We start from the raw sequence: 15856 nt of genomic DNA, 5'->3' as shown, positions 1-15856 counted from the left end.
CTGAGTTGAAACCAAGAGATGGGTACTCAACCGAGCCACCCAGGCACCCTGAGTTAGTGTTTTTATAAAGAGACATGTGAGAGCTTGCTTGTGCGCTCTCTCGCTCTCTTTCTCTCAGAACATACACACTGAAGAGAGGCCATGTTAGAGAAGGCAGCTCTCTGCAAGCTAGGAAGAATTTCCTCACCAGAAACCGAATTGGCAGGAACTTTGAGTTTGGACATCTAGCCTGCAGAACTGTGAGATATTAAGTTTCTGTTGTTGAAGCCACCAGTCTGTGGTATCTTGTTCTCCCAGTCCCAGAAGACACAGACACATACTCTGTATGATTTCATTCCTTTGAAATATGTTGAGCTTTAAATAGTTGTAGCCAAAGGGTTATGAAAACTTCAGAAGGATAGTAAGTGATTTTCCAGAGAATCATTGCTGTAGCTTGGTTAGAAAGAAGATTTTAGACTTTAAGATAAGACCTTTGTTAATGAATATTGATGACAGTAAGTCCTTTCTTTATTGATAGTCATTTACTCTTCACAGGAGTGTGAATCGGACCCTTGTTGTGAAGGAAGTACTTGTAAACTTAAATCATTTGCTGAATGTGCATACGGTGACTGTTGTAAAGACTGTTGGGTAAGGAGTTCCTCCCTATTTGGAAAAAAAAAAGTAGAAGAAAGCAAAACATGCATATGTAAAAAAATTTTTTTTTCTGGTCTATAAGAGAGCACCATTTTTATTACATGATTCTATGAAAAATTTTATGCCACTTGTTTGCAGTTTTGAATTACATTCTTTTTATAACAAGCGGTCTCATGAGACTTTTTTAGAAGTAGAAACTTTTTTTCTGATTTTAAGAGTAATCTATGTTTTTTATAAATAATTCACAAATACCAAATATAGAAAGTACAGAGTAAAAGGCAGTATCATTTTACCTTCCTCAGGTAGCCATCGTTGATAATTTGTTAACTTAAGTACTTTTTCCTATACAAAAGTGAATGCATGTGTATATGTGTGAGTGTATATGTGTGAACACAGATACATTTATTTTTACTACCTGCTTTTTTCAGTAGCATACCGTAGATTTTATCTATTCATATAATTAGTTCTACATGGTTGTATAGTTAGTGCTGTTTTATGAGGCGATTACATAATTTCTTTATTTAGTTAACTAATGGATGTTTAGGTTGCTTCTAATTTTTGTCTATAAGTGGAATTGCTGGGACAGAGTATGTATGTTAAAAATTGTGGCACACATTTTATATACCTTCCACAAATATATTGGTCTGTACTTCTACCAACAATGTAATCAAATATGTGCTGTGACATCATTGGTGAGTCCAATACTGGTTAGCCTGATAGGTGTAAAGTGCTTTTAAAGTTTTATTTAATTTGTATTTCTTTTGGCTATCGGTAAAGTTACATTTTTTCATTTTCCGTATTTCATGACTTTTATGGGTTGCCTGTTACTGGCCTTTGTTCGTACTTCTGTTGGGTTATATAATCTTTTGTTGTTGCTAGATGTTTTATAGACATAAATACTGTGGCTTCAAATTTGATCACTTTGTGGGGATTGTCTTGATATTCCTGTTTAATTTGAATCTTATTACCCTAGTTCCTTCCAGGAGGTACTTTATGCCGAGGAAAAACTAATGAATGTGATGTTCCAGAATATTGCAATGGTTCATCTCAGTTCTGTCAGCCAGACGTTTTTATTCAGAATGGCTATGCTTGCCAGAGTAACAAAGCCTATTGCTACAATGGCGTGTGCCAGTATTACGATGCTCAGTGCCAAGTCATCTTTGGCTCAAGTAAGACATTTTAATTATAATCGATGGCCTTTATTTTATTCATTTATTTGCGTCCGTTTTTAAAAATGGAAAGAAAACATTATTGATAAAAGTGAAGTTCTCTTGTTTTCTCTCCCCTGTCCTATCTCCTTCCTTCTCCATCATGAATTTGATATGTAGAAATTCAGTTGGTGATTTTTGCTTTTACTCCCTCTCCTTTTTATCACCTTTCTATTCTATGTATATAAACAAAATAAGTAAATATACATTTACTTAGTATCATGTTCTAGTTTTAATAATTTCATATAAATAATAAGGGGATGTACATATGGGTCTGCTACTTTCATTGCTCACTGAAAATGTTTTTGATACGTTTGATTACAATATCAACATGTTGATGCATTTAGATTTTAGTGCATTAGAGTACTCCATTATATAAATGGAATCCATTCCCTCACTGATAGATATTTCAGATGTTTAAAAGTTTTTCCTGTTTTCTCTATTTAGAATTTTCATTTTTGTCAAAGTTACACGTACACATAGATTAAAGAGCCAATTTTTTTATGAGGTTTTATGAAAAAGCGTGCTCCCACCTAAAATCCCCATCCCTTGGGGCAACCACTTTTCACCTTTTCTAGCTGATTATTTTGTTACTTGTTCCAGGTCTTTAAATAATCTCTTGGTAATGCTACTTTTTAATTTTTACATTCTAGGCATTAACTACTAATTTCTCACTACTGAAGATGAGAATTTAGAATTCTTTCAACCCTTGTCAACTCCCATCATATTCATGGTCTTTTTGCATTCTCCATCCTTTTAATATGGATTAAGTATGATTTTAGTTAAAGCATCGAGGACTCTTGTGATACTGTGATTTATAATTAGAAAACTATACTTGATCTTCATTCCTTTCCTGGCCTCAAACTCCTAAAACCCTTGGAATTTCCTAAGTTTGGGAGCTAGAAGTGTGTCTCTTGATATGTTAACAAAGTGACTTTTGGAAAGCTCAGAGGTAACTCAAGGATGGGAACTGGTTGCCCAGGGAACCAACCACACAGTTAGAGGGTTGGAACTTTAAGTTCCCCACCTCTGTGGAGGGAGAGCAGCTAGAGGATGAGTTAATCACTAATGGCCTATGATTTAATTAATCCTACCTATGTAATGAGCCTCTATAACAACCCAAAAGGATAGGGTTCTGAGAGCTTCCAGCTTGGTGAAGAGGTAGGTGTATATTCTCGGAAAGTGTTGCACTTAGACAGGGAATAGAAACTTCTAACCCCTTTCCCCATACCTCGCCCTATGGATCTCTTCCATCTGGCTTTTCCTGAGTTATATCCTTTTATAATAAATCAGTAATCTAGAAAATCAAATGCCTCCCTGAGTTTTGTGAGCTGCTCTAGCAGGTTAATCAAACTTAGGAAGGGAGTTGTGGGAACCTCTGATCTATATATAATCACAAATATATTAATAACAAAAAGGAAGAAATATATATGGCCATTAAAGTCCTAGTTTCTGTAACTGATCGTGTGGTCACAGCTGGTAGTTTTAACAACCTTCTTCATTATCCATTCCACATACCCTTTGTCTTCAGCAAGCACCTCAGTTGGTTGTGGCTTTTTACCTGTGGAGTGACCCAAACCTTCATTTCTTGAGGGCTCTGGGCCGTTTGTAGTCCAGCCTGGATTGAGTTGCTGTAGTTTTCCGTTGACCTTAATCACAGGGCACAGTAATACTAAGAGGCACCTTCGGGGCTCTCCTGTATTACACACATACTCTTCCTCCCCTCCATTGTGCAATAGCAGTTCCCCGTGGTTGTCAAGATCAGTCCCCATAGCCAGCGCAGTGACTCCTTTCATTGCCTATCCATTCAGAGGCATGAGGAGTGTAAAATGGCTAGCTGGTGGTCTTCAATTCCAGCTCTCAGCGGAATCATTGTTGTGTCTTCTGATGGAAGCACTCCTCTCTTTGGAATTAAGACTCTAAGCCAGAAGGTTGTGGGAAGAGGAAGCAAAAATTTTGCCAGAGGGTCACTAGGAGAAATAGCAGTGGTACTTTTACTTCTGCCTCATGATTCCTGGACCCGTGAATCCTGGCCGTGGTAGAAACAGCACCATATATTGGATGCTGATTCAGAACATACACAACCCTCTGGAGAACTTTGCCCCTTCCTATAAGGCATTGCTACCTAGTTGGTGCTGTAACAGAGTCTTCAAAAGGCCTTCCATTATTCTGTCAAACTAGCAACTTCTGGATGGTAGGAAATGTGGTAAGACCAAAGAATTCCATGAGCCTGTACCCCTTGCCACATTTCATTTGCTGTGAGGTGAGTTCTTTGATGAGAAGCAAATCTATGTGCTGTACCATGATGGTGGTTAAAGACAGTCTGTCAATCTGTGGATGGTAGTTTGGGCAGAAGAATTCCATCCAGGCAAAGCAGTCCTTGTCTAATTAAGTGTCTATTCCAATAAGAATAAAATTCTTATTCTTCCATGATGGAAAAGGTCCAGTGTCATAAACCTACAACCAGGAGGCTGGCTGCCATATTGAGGACTCAGAATTGGTCTCTGCTGTTGGCAGATTGGGCACCCAATAGTGGCCATAGCCCAGTTGTTTTTGATGAGTGGAAGTGCATGTTGTTTAGCTTATGTATAATCTCCATCCCTGTCACTATGGCCCCTTGCTCTTGTCCCCATTGGGAGATGACAGGGATGATGGGGAAGACAGGTTGACTGGTATCCAAAGAATAGGTCATCCTATTCATTTGACTATTAAAATTCTCCTCTGCTGAGGTCACTTTTTGGTGAGTGTTCACATGGGACACAGATATCTTCATATGTTTTTCCCGTGAGGACATATCTTTTGATAATCTTGTAGAAGGGAAAGGCAGTTAAGATCCCTGCAAACTAAATTATGATGTAGGGCTGAAGAGTTGCTATACCCTTGAGAGAGGACAGTGCCAGCTGAAAGCAAACTGCTTCTGGTCATCCTTATTGACCAGTGTGGAGAAAATAGTATCTGCCTGTTCAATAGCTGCATACCAGATGCCGGGAGATATGTGAATTTGCTCAAGCAGTAAAACCTCAGTGGCTACAGCAGCAATTACACTTACCAACTGTTTAAGTTTATGACAGTCCACTGTTGTTCTCCAAGTTCTGTCTGTCTTCTGCATGGGCCAAATAGCTTAGCTGAATTGGAGTATCTTTATCTTTCTAGTCCTTAATGGTGGTATTGATCTCTGCAGTGCCTTCTGGATTGTGGTATTACTTTTGGTTTACTGTTTTCCTAGGTAGTGGGTGTTCTAGTGGCTTCCGCTTGGCCTTTCCCACCATAATAGCCCTGACTCCACAGGTCAGGGAGCCAGTGTAGGGATTCTGCTAGCTGTTGGTTATGTCTGTTCCAGTCATGCATTCTGGAACTGGGGAAATAGCCACAGAATGGGTTCAGGGATGCACTGGGCCCACTGTGAGGACAACCTGAGCTGAAACTCCATTGACCACCTGACCTCCATAGCTCCCTACTCTGACTTGTAGGCTACCATGATGTTTTGGATCTACTGGAAGCAATGTCAGTTCGGAGATAGTGTCTCGTAGTCTCTGAGAGGTCTGATTACTTTTCTGCAATGTTCAGTTACCCTGGTAAAAGGCCTTAGGTCCTGTTGGGGATGGATGGGAGAAAGATTGACAGCAAAAATTTTTGGCAGCATATCAGGGTTCTACCTCTCCTTCACTTAAGGGGTTCTGGGTCTAAAAATATGGCTCAGGTCTGAGAATCAATTGAGGGCCCATGATTTTTTTTGATTCAGGTTAGTCTTTTGTTCATTTGACCTCGAACTTTTCTGCTTATAGAGATGTAGTAAGAATTTGCTGGTGGGCTTCCTCTCTTTTTATTTCTAGGAACACCGTGATCAACTAACTAATGCCATAGGTCTGTACAAGTCAGACTTTTCTAATTGCTCCTTTGACTTTGCTGTTCACTATGCAAAAAGGATATCAAGTAGCTGCTATGTAGTAGTTCTGGTGAAAAACCATGGCAAGTTTACACTGAGGCATGGCACCACGGGTAGTCAGCTTTATAATTACTTTTATTGTTGTTGGGTTAGAAACCATTCTCTCTTTTATTTATATTTTTCTTTTCAAATTTTTATTTAAATTCTAGTTACATAACATACAGTGCAGTATTGGTTTCAGGAGTAGAATTCAGTAATTCATCACTTACATATAACACCCAGTGCTCATCATAACAAGTGCCCTCCTTAATACCTATCACCCATTTAGCCCATCTCCTACCCACCTGCCTCCGTCAACCCTCAGTTTGTTCTCTCTTGTTAAGAGTCTCTTAATGGTTTGTTTCCCTCTTTCTTTTTCTTTCTTTTTTTTTTTTTCCCTTCCCATATGCTCATCTGTTTTGTTTCTTAAATTCCACATGTGAGTGAAATCATATGGTACTTGTCTTTCTCTGACTGGCTTATTTCACTTATAATGCACTCTAGCTCCATCCACATTGTTGCAGATGGCAAGATTTCATTCTTTTTGATGGCTAATATTCCAGTGTATGTATGTGTATGTATGTATACATGTGTGTATGTATGTATACATGTGTATGTAACATGTGTTGTATGTACACATATGTATATGTATACACACACACACACACACACACACACCACATCTTCTTTATCCATTCATCAGTCGATTGACATTTGGGATCTTTGCATATTTTGGCTATTGTTGATAATGCTGCTATAAACATCAGGGTGCATGTACCCCTTTAATCTGTATTTTTGTATTTAAAAAATCTGTATTTTTGTATTGGATAAACACCTAGTAGTGCTTGCTGGGTTGTAGGGTGGTTCTATTTTTAACTTTTTGAGAAACCTCCATACTGTTTTCCAGAGTGGCTGTACCAGTTTGCACTCCCACCAACAATGAAAAAATTTTCCCCTTTCTAAACATCCTCACCGACACCTGTTGTTTCTTGTGTTGTTAATGAAAAAAAAATTTTTTTTAATGTTCATTTATTTTTGAGAGAGAGAGAGAGAGAGAGAAAGAGAGAGACAGAGCATGAGCGGGGGAGGGGCAGAGAGAGAGGGAGACACAGAATCTGAAGCAGGTTCCAGGCTCTGAGCTGTCAGCACAGAGCCCGATGTGGGGCTCGAACCCACAAGCCGTGAGATCATGACCTGAGCTGAAGTCAGACGCTTAACTGACTGAGCCACCCAGGTGCCCCGTGTTACTAATTTTTAGTCAGCTTTATTTTGATTACACAATGATGCTAGCAGTATTCCTGCAGTGATAGTATATGTTGTATTGCCTCTTATGTTTCCTTCCTTAGGTTAAAATGATTGAGGTTCCCAAGGAAATGGGTGCTTTCAGCACAACTAGGCAGATTTCTTTGTTTGAAAATTGGCAGTGATGTGTTTATGCCAGGATCATACTGGATTCTTGTTTTCCCATCTTCTTCCATTTCTGTCCTGAGTCAGTAGGAACAGCAACAACATTGCATTCAAGTGAATGAAATAAGTGAGCACCATATGTTGATTGAGGCTTGTCTTTGAGAAAACAGAGACTTAATAATAGGAGCTGTTCTGTTTCTCTTCAGAGAGGTACTGGTAAACTAAATCCATTATTTACCAGGATGTGGGACACTTAGTAGGGGATTGATATATATTTAATGAGGAAAGGAAGGAAAGCAAGGGAGGGAGAGAAAGGAAGGGAAAGGAAAAGAAAGGATAGAAAATGAATGGAGACCCAAATTTTCTATTTTTATTTTTGTTCCTTCTCAGTTAAGAAGGTCAGTCATGAGTACTGTGCTGGATTTCTCTGAAGGTAGAGATGTTGACTTTGACCAGACTTCTGCTGTCTCTAGTGTCTGTCTGTTGTACACCTTATTTTATGGTGGGTCAGATAGGGATTGAGGAGAGACAACTAAAAATTAAATGGAACGTATTTATGCTAGATCATAGGCTAGAGTAGTAGAGATCTGTCAACTCTTGATACATTTTGTAAAAATGGCAAGTTATTGCAGTCTAAAAAAATAATTACAGATACATTTTGATGAGGTAAATACTATTACGTAGCAAAGATATTACCTTCATAGAGGCCTGTGAAAAAGTCTAGGACTACAAACTGCAGTTGTTTTTTTCTCTCTTTTTTTAATTGTTTATTTTTGAAAGAGAGAGAGATACAGAGCGAGAGTGGAGGAGTGGCAGAGAGAGAGGGAGACACAGAATCTGCACTTGATCTTAGCCAAAAGGCCGAGGAGCGATTAGAGACACAGAATCTGAAGCAGGCTCCAGGCTCTGAGCTGTCAGCACAGTCCGACGCGGGGCTTGAACTTGTGAACCGCAAGATCATGACCTGAGCCAAAGTCAGGTGCTTAACTGACTGAGCCACCCAGGCACCATCAGTTGTTTTTCTCTTTGGAGATTATCTGGAAGTTTTAGAGCTCCTTCTGTTCCCTAGAAGGGCCCTGTTAGGGATCCCGCCATGTGCTGTTTGCCCCGTTCAGGTATTATTCTCTGTTCCCTTTTCACGTTACTCGATCCAACTTCTTTCGCCTCGAATCCATTTTCTTTTAAACGAAACCATCTAAACATTAGATGCATAAGATAGGCCAGTGAATTCCTTTATTCAATAGAAAGTACTGACATTTTGACTTAAAAATATTTACAAATAAAATTTATTTAGGAATGTGTAATTAGTGGGCGAATTGAACATGAAGTGATAATACATATATACAATATGAGAAAGCAAAAATGGATTGCCACTTTGTCAGCTGTCATGGCTGTTTGACAATCCTTCTTGTTAGTAGAGCATCTAAATTCAGCATTTTATATATGGTAAATTAAAAACCCAATAACAATAGCTGGCAATGTCTTCACCAACCCTTCCCAGCCTGATCTAAAGTCTAATGATGTATTAGAGACATATTTGAGAGCGGGGAAAAGGAATATGCTGAGAACACTAGCATACTATGCATGCTTTTTCATTTATTTATAATTTCATCTTTTTAATGATATTTCTTGTAGGGTCTTAGTGTTTGAGCCCAGGCTAACTTTCAGGTACAATGTAAGCTTTATTTTTACATTTTGTTGTTAAGTATAAAAGTAGAACAAAAATGTTTTATCTGTGAGGCCTGACACTTTCTAGAAGGTGTTGAGGCAGTTCATCAAGGTGTATGGATTGTCATAGGGAATATACTTTTATTTATGAATTAAATTGCCATACCTTTTTTTTTTTTTTTTTAATGTTACAGAAGCCAAGGCTGCCCCAAGAGATTGTTTCATTGATGTGAATTCTAAAGGTGACAGATTTGGCAATTGTGGTTTCTCTGGCAATGAGTACAAGAAGTGTGCCACTGGGTAAGTGGAGGTGAGGTTATAAAGGAATGTGAATGATTTTAAGACCCGTCATCTTGTGACTGCTGGCTTTCTCTCCCTTAAATACTGAACTTTTCAAATTAACTTTTCAAGTTTTAAAACATAAGACTTCAGCGAGACTCTGAAAAGAACTAGTAAAATAATTCATCCCTTTTGATGTTAACTGTCTAAAGTCTAATGGATTTTAGAATCTTTGTTTTTCCTTATTCTACAATAAGAACCTCAAAGAAACACTCTTCCTCTTCTTTTTTTCATTAAAAGATGGCACTGATTAATGTGTAGATACCTGCAAAATTCATTCTGGATGTTGTTATTTTCTTCTTGCTCTATATAATTTTAAAGTGACAAATTAAAACCTTTTTTTGTTTCTACATTTGCTTATTGTAAAAGTTAATAATTATTAAAAAATTACAAATAAAAAAAAGTCATCCATAATATCAGTCCATATATATTTACTAATTTCATTGTGTTTCTTCCTCTTTTTTGTTTCTATGCACTGTAGATACACACACTGATATTTTGTATAATTGGAATTATTCTATATTACTGAGCATCTTTTCTCTTTGCTCCTACTTTGCCAGTTAGTCTAAGTAACTGTATGGAAACCATGTTTGCTAAGAAGAAATAACAGCAGCCAATCTCCATGTCGCTAAATCCATCAGGCATTGTTAGGTCTTCATGCTACTTGACCTTTTGGTGTCATTCAAGTATGTTGACTGTTTTTTCCTTGAAGAAACCTCTTTCCTTCGCTTTTGTGTGGGATGTTCTTCTAGTATTCTTTTCTGTGTTTCTGGTTGCTTCTTTAGTGTGTTTATTTGTAGGCTCATCTTTCTCTACTCAGCCATTAAATACTGGAGACACCACGTATGCTGGCTTACATGTGGCCTTCTGCCACAGGGCCTTTGCACACACTATTCCTTCTGCCTGGCATGCCTTCAGCTCCTCCAGATCTCAGTTTTAAAGACTTCCTCACCTTTCCTAACAGAGCCAGAGAGCCCTCTTGTAAAGTGTTCTTACTGCTGTGTGCTTTTCCCCCTTAATGTTAGCCAATTTATTTTGTTCTAATTATTTCTTGATATATAAAACAGAGTAGATGGAAGGAAGATAAGAAAAACAAGAAAGTGTTTCAAAAGGAGATATGAATGTAACTTTTGATATTCATCTTATATAGTTTTAAAAGTAGTTGTAGATATAAGTTCTCTTCTGTTTACATAGCACTTTTTCTGGGGAAGTCATACTATTATTATTAATACATTTTTAGTGTATTTAAATTCTAAATTCTTTTGGTTTATGCCCAAACCACTGTCCTAGTAAGAACAATCATTTAAAAATGATATGATCTGGGGCACCTGGGTGGCTCAGTCATGAGCCCAGGGTCGTGGGATCTAGCCCCATGTTGGGCTCTGTGCTGTGTGTGGAGCCTGCTTAAGATTCTCTCCCTCAACATCTCTCCCCCACTTGCACACACTCTGTCTCTCAAATAAAATAAAAATGACAATATCTTCAAATAAGATAGAGGATAATTTTCCAGGTAAAAAGAAGAATAAATACAAAACCAGTTCTAGGCATAGAATTTTATGATTCTTTTCTGGTGTTTAGAAAAGACACAGGAGGGTCTGTCCTGCATTTTGGGGAGATTGGACCCATCTTGGTTACCATAATTTGTCTAAATTAAAATGAGAAAAGTAGGAACTTGAATGTTGAATGAAGGACGAACTGCTTAAGAAATTGGATGTTTTTTTTGTTGTTGAATTTGATGTGTTTTCCTTATTGTTCATATCATTAATTTTTTAAAATTTATATTGTGATTTCTCCTGTGACTCCGAGTTATTAAAAGTGTGTGGCTTAATTTCTAGATATTTGGGAGTATTCTGGTTATGTTTTTGATTTCTAGTTTAATTCCAATGAGAACATACTCTGTATAACTTTAGTTCTTTGCAGTTTATTGAGATGTGAATTATTGCCCAGCATGTGGTCTCTTTTGGTGAATGTCCATGTACAATTGGAAAAAAAGTGCATTCTATAGTTATTGGGTTGTGTTATTCTATAAATGTTAACAGTCTTATTCAAGCTTCCTATATCTTTGTGTTACATGTGTGCATTTTAGGTTTGTCCTTCAATTTAAAAAAAATTTTTTTTTTAATGTTTATTTATTTTTGAGAGAGAGAGACAGAGCACGAGCAGGGGAGGAGCAGAGAGAGAGGGAGACACAAAATCTGAAACAGGCTCCAGGTTCTGAGCTGTCAGCACAGAGCCCGATGTGGGGCTCGAACTCACAAACTGTGAGATCATGACCTGAGCCAAAGCCGGATGCTGAACTGACTGAGCCACCCAGGCACCCCCTTGTCCTTTAATTTCTGAGAGAAGTGGGTTAAAATCTCCAGCTATGATTATAAAGTTGTCTGTTTCTCTTTTTTAGTTCTATACATTTTTTTGCTGTGTGTCTTTTGAATCAGTAAATGCTTATGTTATTAGGTGCATCCACATTTAGGATTGTTATGTCTCCTTGACGAATTGGCCCTTTAATTATTACCAAATTTTCTTCTTTATCTTTGCAATATTCTTGTTTAGCATTTGTTGCAGTTTCATTTGTTTATGTGACTGTTTGGTGATCACCCTTCATTGGTAAACTAAAGTGCAGTGACACGTTTTATCTTATGTGTTTAGTGTAATATTTGGCAATGTGATAAGTACCTATTAAATATTTGTTGAATGAATGTAGGAACAGATGATACAGCTGATGGGTGGGTAATTAGTGTAACTGATTAAATGAACTGAGGTGAAACTTTGGGGTAAGTGTATTAATGCAGACTTGGAGAGAGCTTGCTAGATGTGTCTGATCTTTGTCTTTAGCCTGGTTCTGTTTCCATGATCTTATGAGTATCTTAATGAAATTATAGAAACTACACTTAGGAAATGTATAAATGACTGGGTAGCTGATTTGAAAAACATTTTATAATAGTAATATAGCATTAATATAGCTATTAAGAATGCATATCTGAAGTCAGACTCTTTGGGTTTGAATACTGCTTCAACTGCTTAAGATCTCTGAGACTTTGGACAAGTTGCTTTCCTTTTCTTTTTCTTCTGTGCCTCATTTTTCTATAAAATGAGGATAATAATGGTACCTATTTCCAGTTGTTTTGAAGACCAAATGTGTTGATGGATGCTATTACTAAGAAGAATACCCGATTTGTTGCAGGACTCATCATTGTCATCATTGCTTTGTAATCATCCTCATCACAGAAAATGTATAAAATCTAGAAGAATCTAAAGGAAGTGAACTCTGTGGTCCTGCCATCCAGAGATACTCCCTCACATTTTTGTTGTATTTCCTTTTTGTATGTGTGTATATACATTCATAAGCATACATTTGTGCATCATACATGTATGTACACATACATATGTGTACTCAGAGCCCCGCATCTGTATGTATAAACAAAATTGCAAAGTATGATTTATACTATTTTATAAATTCAGTTTACTTTCCACTATTTTAAGAGAGTTTATAGGATGTATTCAGCTTCTTTTAATCATTTCCTTATTTTAGGAATTCAAGTTGTTTCTAGTAGTTTGCTATTTTATTTTACTTTATTATTATATTTTTTAACGCTTATATTTGAAAGAGAAGAGAGAGGACAGAGTGCAAGTGGGAGAGGGGCCGAGAGAGAGGGAGACACAGAATCTGAAGCAGGCTCCAGGGTCTGAGCTGCAAACACAGAGCCTGATGCGGGGTTTGAACTCATGAACTGTGAGATCATAACCTGAGTCACAGTCGGACGCTTAACCGACTGAGCCATCCAGGCACCCCGTAGTTTGCTATTTTAAATAAGGTTGTGATATATACAGCTGAAGTATTTGTTTATTTCTCTGATTGTTTCCTTAATAGCTTTTCTCAAAAAATATGGATAAGTTTTAAGGCTCCTCATAGATACTTCCAAATTGATCTTCAAAACATTTAACTGATTTATGCTTTCCCTACCTCCTCACCAATGCCAGAGTGTTATCTTAAAAATTATAGTTGACCTTTGAACAACATGGGGGTTAGAGATGCTGACTTCCCACATAGTCACAAATTCACTTATAACTTTTGACTCCCCTAAAACTTAATTACAATAGCCTACTATTGATCAGAAGCCTTACCAATAACAAAAAAAATAGTTGATTGAATGTTATATGTATTATATGCTGTGTTCTTACAATAAAGTAAGCTAGAGACAATGTTATTAAGAAAATCGTAAGGAAGAGAAAATACATTTGCAGGACTGCACTGTAAAAAATCCATGTGTTAAGTGGACCTGTGCAGTTCAAACATGTAATGTTCTAGGGTTAGCTGGACTTTTCCAATTTGTTATATCAAATAGATGTTTCTTTTTTTGTTTTTTGTTTTTGTTTTTTTTAATTTTAGAGAGAGAGAGCATGAATGGGGGACAGGAGCAGAGGGTTGGGGGTGGGGAGAGAGAGAGAGAGAGAGAGAGCAAGCGATCTTAAGCAGTCTCCACACTCAGTGCAGAGCCTGATGTGGGGCTCAAGTCCCACGACCCTGAGATCGTGACCTGAGCCAAAATCAAGAGTTGGATGCTTAACCTACTGAGCCACCCAGGTGCCCCCATTTTTAAAAAATGTTTATTTATTTTGAGAGAGGGAGAAAGTGTGAGCACACATAAATGGGGGGAGGGGCAAAGAGAGAGGGAAAAGAGACAGAATCCCAAGTAGGCTCTACACTTTGAACTCAGAGCCTGACACAGGGCTTGATCCCATGAACTGTGAGATCATGACCTGAGCTGAAATCAAGAGTCAGATGCTTAAATGCCTGAGCCACCCAGGCGCCCCTCATTTTTATTTTAAATGAATTTGTAAATAATTATTTAAGATTTTTTGTTGTTGTTCAAAAGATGTTTAAAGAGATCTAGAAAAATGTGGCTTCCACTCTTACTCTTTTTCTCTCTTCCCACCCTACCCCCAGGTACCTATTTCTGTTAGCTTTTGGTATGTCTTTGCAGTGTCTTTGTGCCAGTACAGTCTTTTTCCTCCCCCCTCCCCGCTTCCTGTTGTGCATACTGCAGACACTGTTGTGCAGATTGTATTGTTGCATTTCACCGAAAGAGCTCTCTTCTCTTTCAGTACATAGATGGTGTCATCTTTTAAAAAACTTTTTAAACAAAAAATTTCAAATATACAGAGGAGCAGAAGGAATACAGAGGAGTAGAAGGAGTATTTCAAATATACAGAAGGAGTAGAAGTATGATGAAACCCATATATTCTAGATTAAAAACATTGTTGGTATTCTATCATATTTCCTTTGTCTAGACTTGGCTGAACCACTTTTAAATAAATTATAGGCATTATGATACTTCATTCCTAAATTCTTTAGTATTCATCTCTGACAGATAAGGCCATTCACAATACCAATGTCATACCTACCAAAATTAATAATTTCCTAATATCATGTAATACCTGGTCAATATTAAAGTTTCTCCAACTGTCCTCAAGTTGTGTTTCATAGCTGTTTTTTTGCCACATCAGGATTCCGTCAAGGATCATGCATCACATTTAGTTGTCATGCCACTTATGTCACTTTTAATATAAAATATGTAGTCTTCATTAATTTTTTTTCTTTTTGACGACAGTGATCTGAGGGAAATAACTGGGCCAGTTCTTTTAGTATGGCCCGTGATCTGGATTTGTTTGATAGTTTCTTCTCAGTGTTGCTTTATATGTGTCTCTATCCCTAAATTTTCTATAAATCAGAAGTTAAATCTAAAGTCGTAATTAGATTCAGGTTAAACATTTTAGGGAAGAATACTTCGTAAGTGGCACATGATGTCAAGGAGGCACATAATTCTGGGTTGTCTTTTTATTAGTGGTCAAGCCCCCAACCCCCATGTCAGGCTCCATGCTGAGCCTGGAACTTGCTCCCACCAATGTTTTGCTTCACAGTTTTTTTTTTTTTTTTTTTTTTTTCAACGTTTATTTATTTTTGGGACAGAGAGAGACAGAGCATGAACGGGGGAGGGGCAGAGAGAGAGGGAGACACAGAATCGGAAACAGGCTCCAGGCTCTGAGCCATCAGCCCAGAGCCTGACGCGGGGCTCGAACTCAAGGACCGCGAGATAGTGACCTGGCTGAAGTCGGACGCTTAACCGACTGCGCCACCCAGGCGCCCCGCTTCACAGTTTTAATATGCATTGATGATCCTTGCCTGAAGCAATTATTCTATTGAGGCTTGTGATAGAATTTTCTTTTATAATATAACCATGAACACCTCTTAGCTTTGTTGGCTGTTTGTATTCCTTATTTTGTGAATTGCCTTTTTTGTATCTTTGCTAATTTTTTTCTGTGGAAGTGGGTTTTTTTCTTACTGATTTGTAACAGCTTTATATATATATATATATATATATATTTAACTTTTAAAAAAATTATTTTTATTTTTGAGAGTGAGTGAGCAGGGGAGGGGCAGAGAGAGAGGGAGACGGAGAATAGAAAGCAGGCTCCATGCTGACAGTAGAGAGCCTCATGTGGGGCTTGAACTCATGAACTGTAAGATCATGACTTGAGCTGAATTCGGGCACTTAACCAACTAAGCCATCTAGGTGTCCTATGGCTTTTTATACATTAAGAGTATTTTCCTTTTACTTTTTAACATGTCACCAAGACTACACATGAAACACTGAGTATATCATCACAGCTTGAATTT

At 37.7% G+C, this 15856-nt stretch overlaps 1 protein-coding gene across 2 annotated transcripts in view; it reads left to right on the top strand.

Annotated features, from left to right (window-relative positions):
- ADAM9 (ADAM metallopeptidase domain 9) overlaps positions 1-15856 on the top strand; it is a 151226-nt gene that overhangs the window by 76344 nt on the left and 59026 nt on the right. For both annotated transcript variants that reach the window (XR_006707996.1, XM_045459872.1), the window contains exons 13-15: positions 535-627; positions 1607-1802; positions 9036-9141. Coding sequence is in view for 1 of the 2 variants with exons in the window: in XM_045459872.1 (XP_045315828.1) it covers positions 535-627; positions 1607-1802; positions 9036-9141 (395 nt within the window). In the remaining variant the exon portion in view is untranslated. The remainder of the gene's footprint in view (positions 1-534; positions 628-1606; positions 1803-9035; positions 9142-15856) is intronic.

The sequence above is a fragment of the Leopardus geoffroyi genome, chromosome B1 (assembly GCF_018350155.1).
Source record: "Leopardus geoffroyi isolate Oge1 chromosome B1, O.geoffroyi_Oge1_pat1.0, whole genome shotgun sequence".
Classification (NCBI taxonomy): Eukaryota; Metazoa; Chordata; class Mammalia; order Carnivora; family Felidae; genus Leopardus; species Leopardus geoffroyi.
The sequence above is the reverse complement of the archived record's forward strand: the minus strand, read 5'-3'. Positions and strand labels throughout refer to the sequence as shown.